At 44.4% G+C, this 16,754-nt stretch overlaps 3 protein-coding genes across 10 annotated transcripts in view; 1 reads left to right on the plus strand and 2 right to left on the minus strand.

Moving 5' to 3' along the window:
- The window catches only part of KIAA0586 (KIAA0586 ortholog), a 152,607-nt gene extending 152,441 nt beyond the window's left edge, over window positions 1-166 (minus strand). The window contains exon 1 of one of the 4 annotated variants that reach the window (XM_061612453.1): window positions 24-166. The gene's annotated coding sequence lies outside the window, so the exon portion shown is untranslated. The remainder of the gene's footprint in view (window positions 1-23) is intronic. The other 3 variants (XM_061612449.1, XM_061612451.1, XM_061612452.1) reach the window with 3 other exon arrangements.
- Window positions 126-6,338, plus strand: TIMM9 (translocase of inner mitochondrial membrane 9). Of its 4 annotated transcripts, none has more exons than XM_061612462.1 (4): window positions 126-405; window positions 3,373-3,436; window positions 3,676-3,771; window positions 5,762-6,338. In XM_061612462.1, the coding sequence occupies exons 2-4, from the start codon at window positions 3,398-3,400 to the stop codon at window positions 5,894-5,896; spliced, it is 270 nt and encodes an 89-aa protein (XP_061468446.1). In that variant the 5' UTR covers window positions 126-405; window positions 3,373-3,397; the 3' UTR covers window positions 5,897-6,338. The 4 variants fall into 4 exon arrangements, with proteins under 4 accessions (XP_061468446.1, XP_061468444.1, XP_061468445.1 ...); XM_061612460.1 differs by lacking the exon at window positions 126-405 and adding an exon at window positions 413-517; XM_061612461.1 differs by lacking the exon at window positions 126-405 and adding an exon at window positions 507-589.
- Window positions 6,297-15,182, minus strand: TOMM20L (translocase of outer mitochondrial membrane 20 like). 2 transcript variants are annotated; one of them, XM_061612459.1, is made up of 5 exons: window positions 14,961-15,182; window positions 9,716-9,759; window positions 9,114-9,195; window positions 7,490-7,632; window positions 6,297-6,469 (listed from the first exon to the last, which is right to left on the minus strand). In XM_061612459.1, exons 1-5 carry the CDS (start codon window positions 15,091-15,093, stop codon window positions 6,425-6,427), a joined length of 447 nt encoding a protein of 148 aa, XP_061468443.1. In that variant the 5' UTR covers window positions 15,094-15,182; the 3' UTR covers window positions 6,297-6,424. The 2 variants fall into 2 exon arrangements, with proteins under 2 accessions (XP_061468443.1, XP_061468442.1); XM_061612458.1 differs by lacking the exon at window positions 6,297-6,469 and having other exon boundaries at window positions 7,374-7,632.
- Window positions 15,183-16,754: the final 1,572 nt, after the last annotated feature.

A 16,754-nucleotide genomic window follows, 5' to 3' on the forward strand; every position in this document is an offset into this window, starting at 1 on the left:
CCCACGGCTCAGCAGCTACCCACCGGAAAACACCGGTTGTCATAGCAACGGCCGCACCTACACAGCTAGGACTCCCGCCGCTTCCAAACTGACAAATTTAGCCCAACCCCTTCCTTTTTTTAAAAAAAGGCAGCCTGGGAAGTGAGGGCGCATGCGCGGAAAGCCCTCTGCACGCGTGCGTCTCAATCTCATTCCTCTCTTCTCCTGCCTCATTCACGAGTCTTTCCCCCCTTTGTTCTATTCAGGAAGTGACCGGGTAGGAACTAATCCGCTGCACAAGTGGCCCCACCACCTACCCTCCTTATCCATCTGAATCATCAGCCCCATATGTTCTCCCGGTTTATCAGGCTTGTGTAGTTGGGGTACGGGACCCGAAACGACTTGGGGGGGGAGTGGCAATGAGGGGTGAGTATCTGATCGAGGTGTGGGGGACCCTTTACGGTGACGTACCCCGCGCGGTAGATGGAAGGTAAAAGTGTCCGAGAGTCCGACTTTGCCGATTCGTCTCCAACACGAGGTATGTAAGCAGGGGGTGAGGAGCGTGAGGAAATCCTGGGGAGGGGAAGAGAGGAGAGAGTTGCAGCCTGTGGTAAGCCTAGATTATAGGAGGAATGAAATGGGGGAAGAAAGAGTATAGGATAGGTGCTGAATAGGGTTGCCATCTTCTCTAATGGGAACTGTGCCTGTGCCTTTAATACCAGTTTATACCAGAGACATTTACCAGGTGAAGCTTTTCTTAATGGGGAGGAAAAGTCCTGCGGAAAAGCTTCGGTTGCTTAAATTTCTGCACGTTGGGTAGGGCAGCTGTTAAGCGCAGAGAACCAGGGATAATGAGCGAGGGAGGGAAAAGTGGCAACCCTACCATGAAAGGGAGAGAATTAGGAAGAGGTTAGGAGGTTGGGCTTCTAGGTTCCTTGGTGGCTTCTGGTGCTGCTCCCCTAAGAGGACAGAAGGTTTGCAAGCACCCATCATGACCTTGCCTGTCTCAAAAACTGACACAAAATGCCCTTCACTATTGGGAGAGACCTAAGCAGCCACTGGGTTTTAGGGCTTGGATCTGGGAAAGCCTAAACTTTCCTCAGCTGTGGATTTGCTGGGTGGCCTTGGACTCCTTGTATCTCTCTTGAGCTTCAAACTCTCTTTTTTAAAAAAAAAAATCGATAATTGACTCAAGCGACTGTGGGGCAGAAATATCTACTCTCATGTCCCTGTATCATAGCTGTGGTTGGGGGGAAAGTGTGCTATTGCATACGCGTGTTGTGTTTTTACATTTACATATAAAAATGTAACTTGTGAAAAAGCCTGTACAAACCTGTAGGAAGATGATAAAGGTGATAAGCATTCACATTTCTTTGGTGCTTTTAAAGTGCGCTAGTATTTATTTATTTTATTAGATCTCAACCTTTCTTCCATCATGGAACTCCTGAGGCAGTGTATGCGGTTCCCAGGCAGTCTCCAGTTCCTTGCAAATATTCTATCTGCATAACCTTATATATTAAAGCAGAGTTGCTCCCATCCTGTTTATTAGTTTGAGTTATTTAAATTTGTATCACCTTTCATACATAATAACAAAGCAGTATACAAAATACAATAACATTAAAAAATTTGGAATAAAACAGCAGCTGCTAGGTCAACAACAGGCAGTTAAAATAACCCAAATAGTATTAATAGCTGGCAAAGCCCTTCAAGAATAAATGTGCTTTTTTGGCAAGTGTTAAGATTACATTAGTATAGGCACCTTCCTCAATTTAATGGGGAGATGGTTCATTCATCCAGAACCCAAGGAGTCTCTGGAGCTGCCAACCATTCTGTCGTCTGAACCAGGCTTAGGAAGGATGGAGCATATTGTGGCTGCATAGTTCTAGGGCAGGAGTGCAGGAACCTGTGGCTCTCCAAGGGTTGTTGGACTACAGCTCCCATTATCCCTTAGCTTTGACTATGCTGGCCGAGGCTAATGGGAGTTGGAGTCCAACAATCTCTGGAGGGCCACAGGTTCCCCACTCACGTTCTAGGGGCTGTGAGGCATGTGCTATGTTTCCTGGCTTTGTCTCCCCTGTAAACCAGCAAAACTGCTTTATAGGTGCTAAAGTGGAAAAGTGCCCTGATAGGCTGACCCTCTTGGCAGACGAAGAGGAGACAGATGCATGGTCAGCTTCAGATGATGGGATTGAGTGTTTGCTGGGCCCCCAAAAGTGGCAGAGGGCCCACTGCCCAATAATTTTGCCCTTCTTGGTACAGTGGGACAGCATTGCCATTGTCACTCTTGTACTGGGTACCTGAGAAGGCTGGAGGCACTGTAAGTGAGTTCTCAGTTACGTGGCCCAACTCCTGAGGATGCTTTCCTGAACCCTCCCAAAATCCTAGAGCTGGCACTGCAATATCTTATTGCTGACATTTGTAAGCCACTCTGGGAGCCTTTTCTTTGGCTAAAGAGTGGGATAAAAATGCTTTAATCCAGTGGTTCCCAAACTTATACACACACACAGAGAGAGAGAGAGAGAGAGACCACTTGAAAATTGCTGAGGGTCGGTCTTGGCAGACCTCTTAATGATAAATAAATATGTACTTTTGGTGGGGAGAAGAGCATATTGTTGAAAAAAGTGGGAGAAGACCAAGGCTTCTTCTCAGACTTTGCTTACCTAGCTGTTATAATGATGAGAATTTGAATAAATGTTGATTAGTGATTACTTGAGTTATGCAGGAAATAGCCATGTAATAACAAAGTGCCAAACTCTCTGACTTTAGTATTGAGGCTCAGACATATACTCTTAAAGCACAATGTGTCATTTCTTTTGAAGTGAATATAAGTAAATCACAACAAGTACCCTAACTTGATTTTATAGGATTATTAAAATCCCAGATCCTATTAAATAAATTTATATCCTACCCTTTCTCCCAAAGGTAGTCCAAGGTGGCAAATGGATGATGAAGCACTAAAACATATTAAAAAGCAATTCCAACACAGATGCAGACGGGGATAAAGTCTCTTCTTAAAAGGAAGGACTTCAGTTGGTGCCGAAAACACAACAGAGATGGCACCTGTCTAATTTTTAAGGGGAGGGAATTCCAAAGGGTAGATGCCACATCTTTAAAAATGTCCAGTAACTTCACTAGGCTCTAAAACAATATATAAACTATATAATTTGAAGGGTCTGCAGAATCTTTCCTCGCGTACTGTACTTCCCAAGAGCCTAGCATCATGGTGACCGCGAAGAGATGACCTGTTGGGTCTCCCTAACCCTTCCCTCTCTCTTTGCTTGTTCTTTCTTCTTACAGGATACACATTTTTTAAAAAGATCTAGTTTGTTATTACATTTCAGGCATAAACATTTCAGAATGAATGTTGATCTACATATTTTGTGTTCATTTTAGGTGCTAATTGGCTGAGCACTAAAATATGGCTGGACAAATATCGGAATCTGATCAAATCAAACAGGTAAATATCTCTAGAGGATGCTTTTAAAATGTCTGCCTTGTCTAAGAGTGTGGCAATTTGAATAGTTTTAATAGCTGTATCAAATACTGTATTTATGAATACAGAGCAGACATTTACTATGTGCTATGTTAAGTGCCTTTCACTTTGATGGGTGTTGCCCCTTCCCACCCCTTAGGTGCTAATTCTCCTTCAAATAAAGGACCCACTTAGTTCTGAAGATCTCTCTGACTTATTCACAGTTCAAGGAATTTCTTGGGACGTACAACAAACTGACAGAAACCTGCTTCCTGGATTGTGTGAAAGATTTCACTAGCCGAGAAGTCAAGCCGGAAGAGGTATGCAGCTATTCTGTCTGCTTTGGATTTATATGTGGTGAAACGTCAGTGTTAATTTGCAAGTTACAGTTTAATCAAGAAAGCCACCTAAACCAGCCATTTCAAAAGATGGGTAGCTTTTCTGTTCATGTGGCTTCCTGGTTAGATATTAATTGGAATAAACCTAAAAAGAGCCTGCTGGATCAGGCCAAGGGTCCATGGTGGTGGGACACCTTGATTCACACAAATCCCTGTTTATTTAGTGTTGGGGTAAATGACAAAATAGAGATGGGTAACTCAAAACATATTTTTCATTATTAGCCCAACCCTAAAATATTGCTAATAGCATATCTGGGCATCCAACGCTGGAAGGTATGGCAAAGCTGTAAATACTAGAGACAGATAAAAGTTTACTTATCCAGGTCCATAATGTGGGTTCTCTGTTTTGAAAATGTTGACATAGTATTAAAATTTCAGTTCAATTACAAATTCAAAAGTGGCACGTACTTACTTTCAGTTTCCCATTTCCCCTATAAAAGCAAAGTGCATTTAACCACTAATCTATTATACATAGAATAGTAGAGTTGGAAGGTGCCTATAAGGCCATTGAGTCCAACCCCCTGCTCAATTCAGGAATCCAAATCAAAGCATTCCTGACAGATGGCTGTCCAGCTGCCTCTTGAATGCCTCCAGTGTCGGAGAGCCCACTACCTCTCTAGATCATTGGTTCCATTGTCGTATGGCTCTAACAGTTAGGAAGTTTTTCCTGATGTCCAGTCGAAATCTGGCTTCCTGCAACTTGAGCCCATTATTCCGTGTCCTGCACTCTGGGACGATCGAGAAGAGATCCCGGCCCTCCTGTATGTGACAACCTTTCATGTACTTGAAGAGTGCTATCATATCTCCCCTCAGATAAATAATATATATTTATTATTATTACTATTATTAAATTTATTATCTGCCCTTCACCAGCACGTCCCAGGGTGGGTTATAATGGTTTAAAATTCGATGTTAAAAACAATTAAAACACAGTCTCAAGAATAGGGCGAGTCCTGAAAGCGCACATCTCAGATGTCAAAGGCCAGGGTAAAGAGGTGCATCTTGAGCATTTGCTGAAAACTGTACAGCGAAGATGCCAGGCACACCTCTGTGGGGCCACCATCCCCCAAACGTCTGAGGGTGGCAGAACTAAGAAGGCCCCATCTGCTGATCTTAATGCAAGAGAGTCTGTAGGTAAGGAGATGGTCTCTCAGATATTTGGAGCCTAGGTTATTTAGGGCTTTAATCACTAGCATGAGCGCCTTAAATTGGGCCTGGAAATGAACTGGCAACCACTGCAACTGTTTTAGAATAGTGCTTATAAAAGCAATCCCAGCCAGCAATCTGGCTGCTGCATTTTAGATCAACTGAAAGTTCCGAGTCGTCTTCAAGGACAGCCCCATGTAAAGCATATTGCAATAATCCAATCTGGAAGTTACCAGTGCATGGAGTACTGTGGCCAAGTTATCCATGTCCAGAAGGGGACAGAGCTGGCAAACCATCCGGAGCTGGAAATAGGCACTCCTAGTCACTGAGTCCACTTGGGCCTCAAGTAACACCATTGGATCTAGGAGAACCTCCAGGCTACGAATGTGCTTCTTCCAAGGGAGTGCAATCCCATCCAGGACAGGCTGTCTTCCCACCTCCTGGACATGAGAACTCTGGACACATAACATTTGTCTTTTCAGAATTCAGTTTCAGTTTCTTGGCCCATATATGTCCCATCACTGCCTCCAAACACGTGTCTAACACCTCAGCTGCCTCTCCCGATTCAGATGGAACAAAGAGATAGACGTACTATGTTTTTAAATCACCATGGGAAAAAACTTTATGTAGGGTGATGTTCAAATAATTGAAAATACTTCCAGGGAAGATGCAAAGAATTTTGAAATATTTTATATGTTAAGACTATTGAAATCAAACAATGTGAGTGACTGCTGGGGGTCTTCCCATCTCTGCTTTCTTGATACAGATGACTTGTGCAGAACACTGCCTACAGAAGTATTTAAAAATGACCCAGAGGATATCTATGAGATTTCAGGAGTACCATATTCAGCAGAATGAAGCATTGGCTGCCAAAGCAGGACTTCTTGGCCAGCCTCGCTAGAAGGCAGAGGATTGCCTATGTAAAGGAGTACCAACATTGATTGCATTGCACATGAAAGTGCATTGATCACTACTGCAGCTGTGGCAACATACATCAGTTCGGAACAGAAGAGCTCAGAAAACGAACTATGGAAACCATCAGGAGCTACACTTGGAGTTGGCAGTGGGCATGGAGCTGATGGAGCCTGTCCCAAAATTTGTCTTTTACTGTGCAGTGAAATAATGTTGATGCCACCTTTTCTGGAGGCCTACAGACTGGTTCTGACAGTCACTAGGTTTAGAGATGGGGAGGCAGCAAACATTTTTTATTTTTTGTTGTTTCTTATACAATGACTGTTAATTTTAAAAACATTCGTGTGTTGTCCAAAAAATTATATCCAAAAGCGTCTAAAGCAAGGTTTATTTTTTATTTAATCAAAGTAAAATAAATGGAAATTACTGTTTGTACTGAGAATCTTTCAAAATGAGGGCTCATAGGCTGTCATAAGGTCCCGCCTTAAGAGTAGCCCCCTTGTGCGATGCCGTGTTCTCATTCAGTGGTAGTATCCTGCTCATTCAGGGCTGTCTCAAGCCTCTAGCAGAAGGGGAAAAAAACTTGTCAGCTGCTTGAGTACTAACACACTCAAAATTTTGAGTGCTTGGACTTTGTACAATGTTCTAGTTTCTCTCCTAAGGACAGACTTTCATCCTTATATGATATCTCTTCTTACCTCTGCAGCTCCAAGATGCTTGTACCCCTTGCCTTTTGACTTATGGGGGGGGGGAGCGGACCACCCACAGTAGATGAAGCAAGCTGCTTGGACTGAAGAATGAAGTTCAACATGCACAACATTCTAATTTATTTAAAGTAATGGTAGCGTAGACCCAGTGAGTGGTCTCGGAGCACCTGAAGCTGCAAGATAGCTCATGCGAAACAGCTGAGGACCTGCTCAGCACCTCATAAGGGGGATCATTGGGAATCCAATGTTAAGAGTGGGATTTTAATACAAACTAATTAAGCAAACTGTAATGCCATTTACTTAATACCACTTGGCAAAGTTCAGTTCTGGCTATCATAGTACTAGTTCTTGTGTATTGTGTATGGTTCTTCCATGTTTTTGCCACTGTGCAGAGAATGTTAAGCCCATTCAGAAGATGCTAGATAGTAAGGCAGACATGGGGAGTTTTGACCCTCCAGATGTTGCTGAACTACAACTCCCATCATCCCTGGTCATTGGTCATGCTTACTGGGGCTGATGGGAGTTGTAGTTCAGGAACATCTGGAATGCCAAAGGCTCCCCACACCTGTGGATAAGGCCTATTGCCTTGTTTCTGCAAAAGCAGAGCCAAGGATTTGCTGCTAGGTGAGAGTTTCTTCCTGCTCAATTCATTCTTTCTCTCTTTGAAGAGCTGAACGCTTAGTGACCTGTTTGCCTTCAGTAGCCTCTGCAGTGTTATTTAAAGAAGTCCTACCCTGGCATGTTTCAGAAAGATCTTAGGGCCCTGTATGAACCATGAATGAAAAGCTCTCCTCCACATTTGAACATAATGCTGGTTAGTGAGCTCACTGCATTACTTGTTTAACTGTTTCAAAAGTTTTAAAACATGTACCTACTTGCATTGCATATGGAATGCTGTGCAGAAGCATCTCAAATATGTGGGGTGGTAGAGTCTGCTTCAAGACATGCATCAGCTGGTTTGGATGTGTACACACTGAAATGGCATTGGCGAGGTGTTCAATGCTCTTCTTGTGCTCTCCTGTAATCAATTCATATTCTAAAACTCTTCTCTATGATCCTTAGAACTACAATTAGCATGTATGCACCATATAACATGAACTTTTTTTTAATCTGTAATGCTGCCACAAGCTCAGCAGCTTGTGCCTGTACCTTTAAAATCCTCTGAGATAGACACAGAAGGAACAGCTGCCCTCTCTACTGCTCTCTTCATTCTTGCCTACTGTGGGACAAAAACATATTCCTATATACTGTAGCAGGTGACAGAAAAGGGTAGGTGAAGGAATCAGTAGAAGGAAAAAGGCCCCCTCTTGCTAGTTCAGGATTGTAAAAGTTGCATAGATTTCAGGAAAGGACCTGACAACCCTATGTACGTAACACTTGCCCAGTGCATACACTGCCTGCAGAAGCCACTGCCTCCTAAGAACATCAGCTGAAGGCAGGCATCTGACATTGATCACTCTTACTTGGCAGTTACATGTACGTTTTTGGGTTTTCCAAGTACTTTGCATCCATTATGTCAACTCTGTAAGATATGTTATATTTCGGGGAGGGAAAGGGGATGGCTGAGACAGAGTTTGTGGCTTAGATGACCAATGAACTGGGCCTTCCTAGCTCACAGGCATTGCACTGCCCTGGGTTAAAATAAAGCCTGGCTGGTTGAATGTATTTAATCCTGGGTGTAAATCGTGCCTGCACTGCTAATTAGTTTATAATCAACATGCATTTTTATTAACATGGAAACTGATTATGTTTAGTACTGACAGTAGTCATCTTAGGATTTATTTATTATTACATTTGTATCCCACCTTTCCCCCAGGGAGCTCAAAGTACCGCACAAGATTCTTCCTCTTTCCATTTTATCCTCAAAACATCCCAATTTCAAAGGGTCTGCTCCGAGTGTAAGTAACATTACATACACCCCATAAACAGCAGAGGTCACCTGAAATCAAGGCTGTTTCCATGCATGGGATATGAACTGTACGCATTTATAGCCCACCCTTCACCAAGAGCTCCCAGGGAAGGTTATATACAGCTTAACACAACAACAAAAGCAGCAAGTCTATTCCATTAATCAGAGCTATATTTAAAGGGACAGATCAAATCTCCTGTTTGCAATTCATGAAACACGTAAGAATCTGGACCATCTCTGTTCTCACAGTAATGTTCAGCTAAAGCCTTTTACAGTTTTAATTTTTTACTGTCAAGCCTTGAGGGGAAGGGATCCAAACAAGTGAAATCATAGCAGATTGCTTTTGTTCAGCTTTTACCTTTCAGAGGCAGAAACTTTAAATTTAGCTTTACGTATTCCACAGAATGCCCTTCACAAATGGGAACACCAGAAAAGTATTATGTGTGAAGTGTGTCTTATGTGGATCATCTGTGTTAATAAGATACTGGTTGTGTGGCAATAATAATGGATAATTTTCAAGCAATTTAAAGTCCATGTGTGTGAATATATGTCTGCATGTTCCACAAAAGTAAAATTCCTCTTGTCCTTACCTCTTGCCAGCCAGAGTTGTCCCAGCTGTATCTCTTCCAGAAAGAACTCTTGTAGCTTTGCAGTATCTTTCAGCTCACGTAACTAAGGGTGTTATAAACATATTTTCGGCTTAGCAAAATGGAATATTGGGTAATCAGTTTGAGAATTAAGGCTGTAACGGAAAAAAATGTATTTTTCTAAGATTAGTTTCCAGTGCTGGGAATTATTCCTGCAGCAACCCTTATATCTCTTCTTTGTAAATAAACCCACCGATTTTAACAGGGCTTCAGTTTCTTGGAATACTCATTGATTACTGGCATGTAAAGGGTATTTGTAGGTGCAAAATTGCTAGATTACTAGACCACTATTTCCACTTCAGCAAAATGACTGTCATTGCCTCTGTCACATGAAACTGAAGTGTCTGTAGGACCAGGCACCATCATATAAGCACTTGCCATATATTTCTGATGTGGCTGCCAGAGATGAGTACAGTTCCCATCTCTGGCTTATCAGACAGGACGGAACTCCACCCTCAATTTTTGCTTTTAAAAGAATAAACATTGGGAGGGCAGGAGGGTGTGTGAGAGTGCTGTTTTTGGGGACCCTGAGTGTAATCCTTCACCTCTGCATCATGCTCTTTTGTCTTTTCACATTCTTTTCTTCTTTCTGTAAGAGTAACATGGAATATTCAGTATCCATATTTAATAGCCCAGAGCTGTGAAATTTTTTAACTTGGCTAGCATCACTTGTGTCTGCCTGCCTGCCAAACACTACATATGCTAAAACTGGTGAATGTAATTTAATTGTTAACAACAAAACAAAACGCCCTCCTTGCTTTAAAATCACTGAAAAGCAGGCTAGCATGGTGAATAAACTTAATTTCTCAGTGGTAGAACACATGATTTGCATCCTGGGATCTCCAGGTAAGCAGGGAAAGACTCTTGTCTGAGCGACTGCCAGTCAGGCCTGAGGTTGCATACACACCATACATTTAAAGTGCATTATTTCCTCCAGTGTGGTGTAGTGGTTAAGGTGCTGGACTACGACCTGGGAGACCAGGGTTCGAATCCCCACACAGCCATGAAGTTCACTGGGTGACCTTGGGCCAGTCACTGCCTCTTAGCCTCAGAGGGAGGCAATGGTAAACCCCCTCTGAATACCACTTACCATGAAAACCCTATTCATGGGGTCGCCATAAGTCGGGATCGACTTGAAGGCAGTCCATTTCCATTTTTCATTTCCTCCAAATAATCCTGTAAACTTTACCCCTAAAGAGCTGCAGTTACTAGCACCCTTAACAAAGTACAGTTCCCAGGACTCTTTGGGGGAAATAAGGTGCTTTAAATTTATGGTGTGCACACACCTTGATTTAGATAGAACAGTGGTCTGACCTTGTATAAGGCAGTTTTCTATGCAATGTACAATAATAGATTGCAGCAGGAAAGAGTAAGAGTCTTACAAATAAAAAAGAATGTCCCTATTTTCACCTATGAATTGTTGGGAGATCCATTCTTTTCAGTTGTATGGAGGACAGGCCCTACAGTGATGAAGGAGAAAGCTCCAACAAGATGATAGCTACCAACTTGAATGACCTTAAAAGAGGATTAGACAAATTCATGGAGAATATGGCTACTAACCCTGATGGATATGTTCCTCCTCCACTGTCAGAGGCAATATGTTTCTGTATGTCAGTTGTGGGAATCACAACTGGGGAGAGTGCTGTTGCGTTCAGGTCCTGTTTGCAGACTTCCCATGGGCATCTGGTTGGCCACTGTGACAACATGGTGCTAGATGGGCCACTAATCTGATCCAGTAGGCTCTTATTACGTCTTAAAGCACTGTGTATAGGCCCAGAAGTACTTTTTAAAATTCTGTAGCACAGTGGTAGGCAGAAGGTGTATTGGGATCTAGTGTAGTGATAGACCTTTAGGTAATTTCCAGGAGATTGGGGTAATTTCCAGAAGATTGAGGATTTTTGACTCTCATTTTTTTAGTAATAAAATAATTCTCCCCGCCCCCCCCCAATACTACTGAAATGGAGAACCCAGGAGGGGTGTTGGGAGGTAACCAGGAGTGGATTTTTGAGTGGAAGAACTGAGCCTAGTTTCTCAAAATGTATTCTGGGGCTCAGTATTCTTTAATTCTACTTGTATGTCGTTTGTACCTGGCTCTGCCTGGTGGATCTTGGGGTCCTCCTAATACAAAACAAAGTAGATCCTGCAAGCCTAAAAAGTCTGCCCACCCTGTAGAACCAGTGTGATGTAGTGGTTACAGTGTCTGACAAGGTCTCTGGGAGAGCAAAATTCAAATTCAGCCATGAAGGTTACTGGGTGACTTTGGGCCAGTCACTGTCTCTCAGCCTAACCCACCTCACAGGGTTGTTGTGAGGAGGATGAAATAGGGAGTGGGAGAATCATGTATCCCAGTGCCACCATGGAGGAAAGGTGGAATAAGAAATGATGTAACATTACTTCATAGGGAGTTTTTAATTAGTATTTATCTAGATTAAAGAAGGGGCTTGACCACTGGCAGCTGCTACAAGTGCTGGGAAGGCTACTGGGCAGAGGTATCTGCAAAACATTACGTGGCCTGTGCGAGAAAGAAAGAAAATGGATTCTCTTCAGCAGGAGCTGGGAACTTGCAGACCTCCAACTCCCATCATCCCTGACCATTGGCGACGCTGATTATCTGGATCCATTTCAATCGGGCTTCAGGCCTGGACATGGGACTGAAACAGCCTTGGCCGCCTTGGTAGATGATATGAGGAGGGCGTGGGATAGGGGCGAATGCACCTTCCTTGTCCTTCTTGATCTCTCAGCGGCTTTCGATACCATTGACCACGTTATCCTCCTGGACCACCTGAAGAGGTTAGGCATGGGGGGCACTGTATTGCAGTGGTTCCATTCCTTCCTCTCTGGTAGGTACCAAAGAGTGGCATTGGAGGATGAGGTCTCGGATCCTTGGCCTCTCACTTGTGGGGTGCCACAGGGTTCCATCCTCTCCCCGATGCTGTTCAACATCTATATAAAGCTGCTGGGGGCAATCATCAGGAGATTTGGGGTGCAATGTCATCAGTATGCGGATGACACGCAGCTCTATCTCTCATTTAAATCTTCACCGAGGTTGGCTGTAGAAACCCTGTCCAAGTGCCTGGAGTCGGTGAGTGGCTGGATGGGAAGGAATAAGCTGAAGCTGAACCCTGACAAAACCGAGGTACTGTTTGTGGGAGACAAGGGAAGGCTGGGGGATGTGGACCTGGTGCTCAACGGGGTACGATTGCCCCTGAAAGACCAGGTCCGCAGCCTGGGGGTCATTCTTGACTCCCAGCTGTCCATGGAGGCTCAAGTCTCAGCCGTGAGCCGGGCGGCACTGTATCAACTCCATCTGATACGGAGGCTGCGCCCCTACCTTCCCAACCATCTGCTTCCACCGGTGGTACATGCCCTGGTCACCTCTCGCCTAGACTACTGTAATGCGCTCTACGTGGGGTTACCCTTGAAAACGGTCTGGAAGCTGCAACTGGTACAGAATGCGGCGGCTCGTCTGATTAACGGCAGCCGCCGGCAAGATCACATCACTCCAGTGCTGAAGGAGTTGCACTGGCTACCGGTTGTTTACCGGGCCCAATTCAAGGTGTTGGTTTTGACCTTTAAAACCCTACATGGTTTTAGCCCAGTCTATCTGAAGGAGCGCCTCCAGCATCGGCAGGGATGCCGCTCAACAAGATCAGCCTCAGAAGACCTTCTCTCGATCCCACCGGTTAAAACAGCTAGACTGGTGAGGACTACAGAGAGGGCTTTTTCAATAGTGGCCCCCACCCTGTGGAACTCTCTCCCAAATGATCTCCGCCATGCCCCTTCTATGATGAGCTTCCGCCGGGCCTTGAAGACCTGGCTCTTCAGGCAGGCTTTTGGGGTGGGTTAGGTTTTTACTGTTATGGTTTTAAATTTCAACGTTTTAATGTATTGTTTTTATCTTGTACGTCGCCCAGAGTGGCTGGACAACCAGCCAGATGGGCGACTAATACATTTAATAAATAAAATAAATTGGGGCTGATTTTTATTTATTTATTATTTGGTTTATATCCTGCCCTTCCTCCCAGCAGGAGCCCAGGGCAGCAAACTAAGGCACTAAAACACTTTAAAACATCATAAAAACCGACATTTATTCCACTATTATTCCACTTAAAATACTCATGGCTTCTCCCAAAGAATCCTGGGAAGTGTGGTTTGTGAAGAGGGCTGAGAGTTGTTAGGAGGCTCCTATTTTCCTCAGAGAGCTACAATTCCCTGAGTGGTTTAAGTAAATCCCTCTTCCCAGGGAACTCTGGGAATTGTAGCTCTGTGAGGAGATTAGGAGTCTCCTAACAACTCTCAGCACCCTTCACAAACTACACTTCCCAGGATTCTTTGGGGGAAGTCATGACTGTTTAAAGTGGAATAATAGTGGAATAAATGTCCAGTGTGAATGCAGCCTAAAACAAAACAACTTTAAAAACATTTTTAATTAGAGTTAAAAACATCTTAAATAAAAAAGTTTTAAAAAACATATTGTTTAGAGAAAAAAAAGGTTTAAAAAAATTATTAAAGAGCAATTCCAACACAGAGGCAGACTGGCTGAATGGAGTTGTAGTCTGACAATGGAGGGCTACCAGTCCTCCATCCCTCCTAGATTCAGGCTAGATTCCTAGGTTGTTGTTATGTGCCTTCAGGTTGATTACAACTTATGGCAACCCTATGAATCAGCGACCTCCAAGAGCATCTGTCATGAACCACCCTGTTCAGATCTTGTAAGTTCAGGTCTGTGGCTTCCTTTGTGGAATCAATCCATCTCTTGTTTGGCTTTCCTCTTTTTCTACTCCCTTCTGTTTTCCCCAGCATTATTGTCTTTTCTAGTGAATCAGGTCTTCTCATGATGTGTCCAAAGTATGATAACCTCAGTTTCATCATTTTAGCTTCTAGTGATAGTTCTGGTTTAATTTGTTCTAACACCCAATTATTTGTCTTTTTCGCTGTCCATGGTATCCGCAAGGCTCTCCTCCAGAAGAGCTGCTGCCACTCTGCGAAGACAGTATTGAGTTGGATGAACCAATGCTCTGATTCAGTGTTCCTATTTAAACCATTCAGGACCATGAGGACTAGTTTTTACTTTATTCCATAAAGGGCCATAGTTCAGTGGCATACACTGTTGTTATGTGCCTTCAAGTCGATTTCGACTTATGGTGACCCTATGAATCAGCAACCTCCAGTAATATCTGTCATGGACCACGCTCTTCAGATCTTATTAGTTCAGGTCTGAGGCTTCCTCTATGGCAGTGGTTCTCAAATTTTTTCGGTTCGCGGCGCACTGTTAAAACATAAAAATTTTCTGGCGCACTTCACGTACAAAATTAAAAATATAGTTTATCTTTTATACTATGAATAAAAATAACTTAAATAATATACTTTCATAATATTCGCGGCACATCTAGCCACCTTTTGCAGCGCACCAGTGTGCCCCGGCGCACCGTTTGAGAATCACTGCTCTATGAAATCAACCCGTCTCTTGTTTGGCCTTCCTCTTTTTCTACTCCCTTCTGTTTTCCCCAGCATTACTGTCTTTTCTAGTGAATCATGTCTTCTCATGATGTGTCCAGAGTATGATAACCTCAGTTTCATCATTTTAGCTTCTAATGACAGTTCTGGTTTAATTTGTTCTAATACCCAATGAACACCCTTCTGTTCCCCCTTCCCGCAACCGACGTCCCCTCCTCAAGGCCCGACTTGGGTGCCTGGGGCGGAGATGTTCTTGAAGAGGGGCGGGAGGAAGGCGAAGACAAAAATACCGCTGACGCTTCACCTCCCCTCCGCCACCGCCTCCGCACTCACTCTCCCGCAGTCTCCGTTTGAAGTCGGGGGCGCTTCGCCGCTTCTGGTCGAAGTAGACGCAGTAGCCGAGCGCGGCCAGGCCGCAGGCGCCCGCCAGCAGCCACAGGAGCGACCGCCGCGGCCAGCGCTCCATGGCCACCGCCGCCGCGCCTCTGGTTTCCAACCGCAGGGACCGGTGGAAGGAAAGAGGCGGCGGCGGCGCTTCTCTGTCTCCCTCTCACACGCCCCACTCAGCACAGCGGCCAGCCGCTCTTCTGCCCCTCAGAAGCGTCGGCCGCCCTGGCCCCTCTACCTCCACCCCGGTTTCGCCGACGAAGGGAAGCGTCGTTGATGGAGGGGATTTGACCCGAGAGACATCGACGACGGTTCCCTCCGTCTGCAACCGCTAGGGAGGAGTGGGAGGTTGCGGAGAGGAGCCTGCATTTCTGACTGAGGGCGAAAGGAAAGGCAGGAAAGTGTGAGGGAAAGTGTGAGGGAAACCGGCAGGGAAGCAAGCAAGCCTCCTCTTGCCGGGTTCAAATTAAGATTTACAGCCCGTTTTGTTTTGTGCTCGGGAAAGAGGGGAGTTTTTGAACCATTGTTAGCCCTGAGCTGAATGGAACCTCCATGGTCAGAGGTCGCATACCACTGAATACCAGTTGCTGGGGGGCGGGGGAGGGAGAGAAGAAAGGCAGCAACAGCAGCGGAGGAAAATCAGCTTGGAAAAGTTACTTTTTTTGAACTACAACTCCCATCATCCCCAGTCAGCATGGCCACTGGATTAGGCTGATGGGAGTTGTAGTTCAAAAAAGGTAACTTTTCCAAGCTCTTCATCTGGTATAAAGAAGACATGGATCCTCTGGAGGCAATAGTCTGGGACTGTTAGTTCTTAATCTGCATAATTTAAGTAATAAAATAGTACCAGGGTTTATATTAATGCGCAGCTAGTCACATGCTGTGCAGTGTCATTAAAAAAAAAAGTGCAGTGAAGTTTTTATGCAGCTGGGCATATGGGGTTATTTCATAAGGAACTAGGTAGTTTCGAAAAAAGAAACAGATGGGAAAAGACAAAAAGAAATAGACATTGAAATAAATACTGGTTCCTTTCAAATCTTCATAACCTATTAGTATACCATGGGACTAATTACTTGACTAGTTCGGGAGCAGGCAGTGTGCTGGTTGCTTGTGCAGTTGGGGGGGAAAAGCTTAGAATAAACCCTGAATAGTATTTAGGCACTGTTGCAAAATGGAACCTCACATCTTGCAGAGATGGGGTACTGCTGCATAACAGTTGCTAGGAGAGGGGCAGGCATCACACTTTCATGACCCTTGTATGCCACCTTTCCTCTGCAGTGCTCAAGGTAGCATGTTTTACCTTCACAACAATCCTGTGAAATGGAGAGTGACTGGCTCACATTGTTTTGCCTTCATGCCATTTCTGGGTTTCCTAGAGGTTTCCAGCTGGCCAGTGTTGGCAACAAAGATGCTGGACAAGCACATTGTGTGCCCAGTGGCTCCAAAGGGTACTGTTGAATGAAGGCTGTTCTCCAGTCTATGCTTCCCTCTCCATCTCTCTACCAGACTAAACAGAAGCTGAATCCTGGCAAGACGAGTGCTGTGACTTGATGGTTCTTGGGTCTGAGTGACTGGGCGCACAACTTGTTCTGGATTGGGTTGCACTCCCTCTAAAGGATCAAGTAAACAGTTTAGGAGTACTTCTGGATTCCACCTTGTCAAAGGGGTCTCAGGTAGTCTCAGTGATACAGAGTGCCTCTTGCTAGCTCTGGCTGATGCATCATCAGCCAATTCTTGGAC

This window comes from Rhineura floridana, chromosome 2, assembly GCF_030035675.1.
Source record: "Rhineura floridana isolate rRhiFlo1 chromosome 2, rRhiFlo1.hap2, whole genome shotgun sequence".
Classification (NCBI taxonomy): Eukaryota; Metazoa; Chordata; class Lepidosauria; order Squamata; family Rhineuridae; genus Rhineura; species Rhineura floridana.

What these genes read in the sequence shown, in the direction of transcription:
- TIMM9 (XM_061612462.1), top strand. Translation starts at nt 3,398, where the DNA reads ATGGCTGGACAAATATCGGAATCTGATCAAATCAAACAG. An exon ending in AATCTGATCAAATCAAACAG is followed by an intron (nt 3,437 to 3,675) that starts GTAAATATCTCT and finishes ACTTATTCACAG; the next exon opens with TTCAAGGAATTTCTTGGGAC. An exon ending in GAGAAGTCAAGCCGGAAGAG is followed by an intron (nt 3,772 to 5,761) that starts GTATGCAGCTAT and finishes TTCTTGATACAG; the next exon opens with ATGACTTGTGCAGAACACTG.
- TOMM20L (XM_061612458.1), bottom strand. Translation starts at nt 15,093, where the DNA reads ATGGAGCGCTGGCCGCGGCGGTCGCTCCTGTGGCTGCTGGCGGGCGCC. An exon ending in CAAAAGAGCATGATGCAGAG is followed by an intron (nt 9,196 to 9,715) that starts GTGAAGGATTAC and finishes TAACACCCTTAG; the next exon opens with TTACGTGAGCTGAAAGATAC. An exon ending in ACAACTCTGGCTGGCAAGAG is followed by an intron (nt 7,633 to 9,113) that starts GTAAGGACAAGA and finishes AATTGATTACAG; the next exon opens with GAGAGCACAAGAAGAGCATT.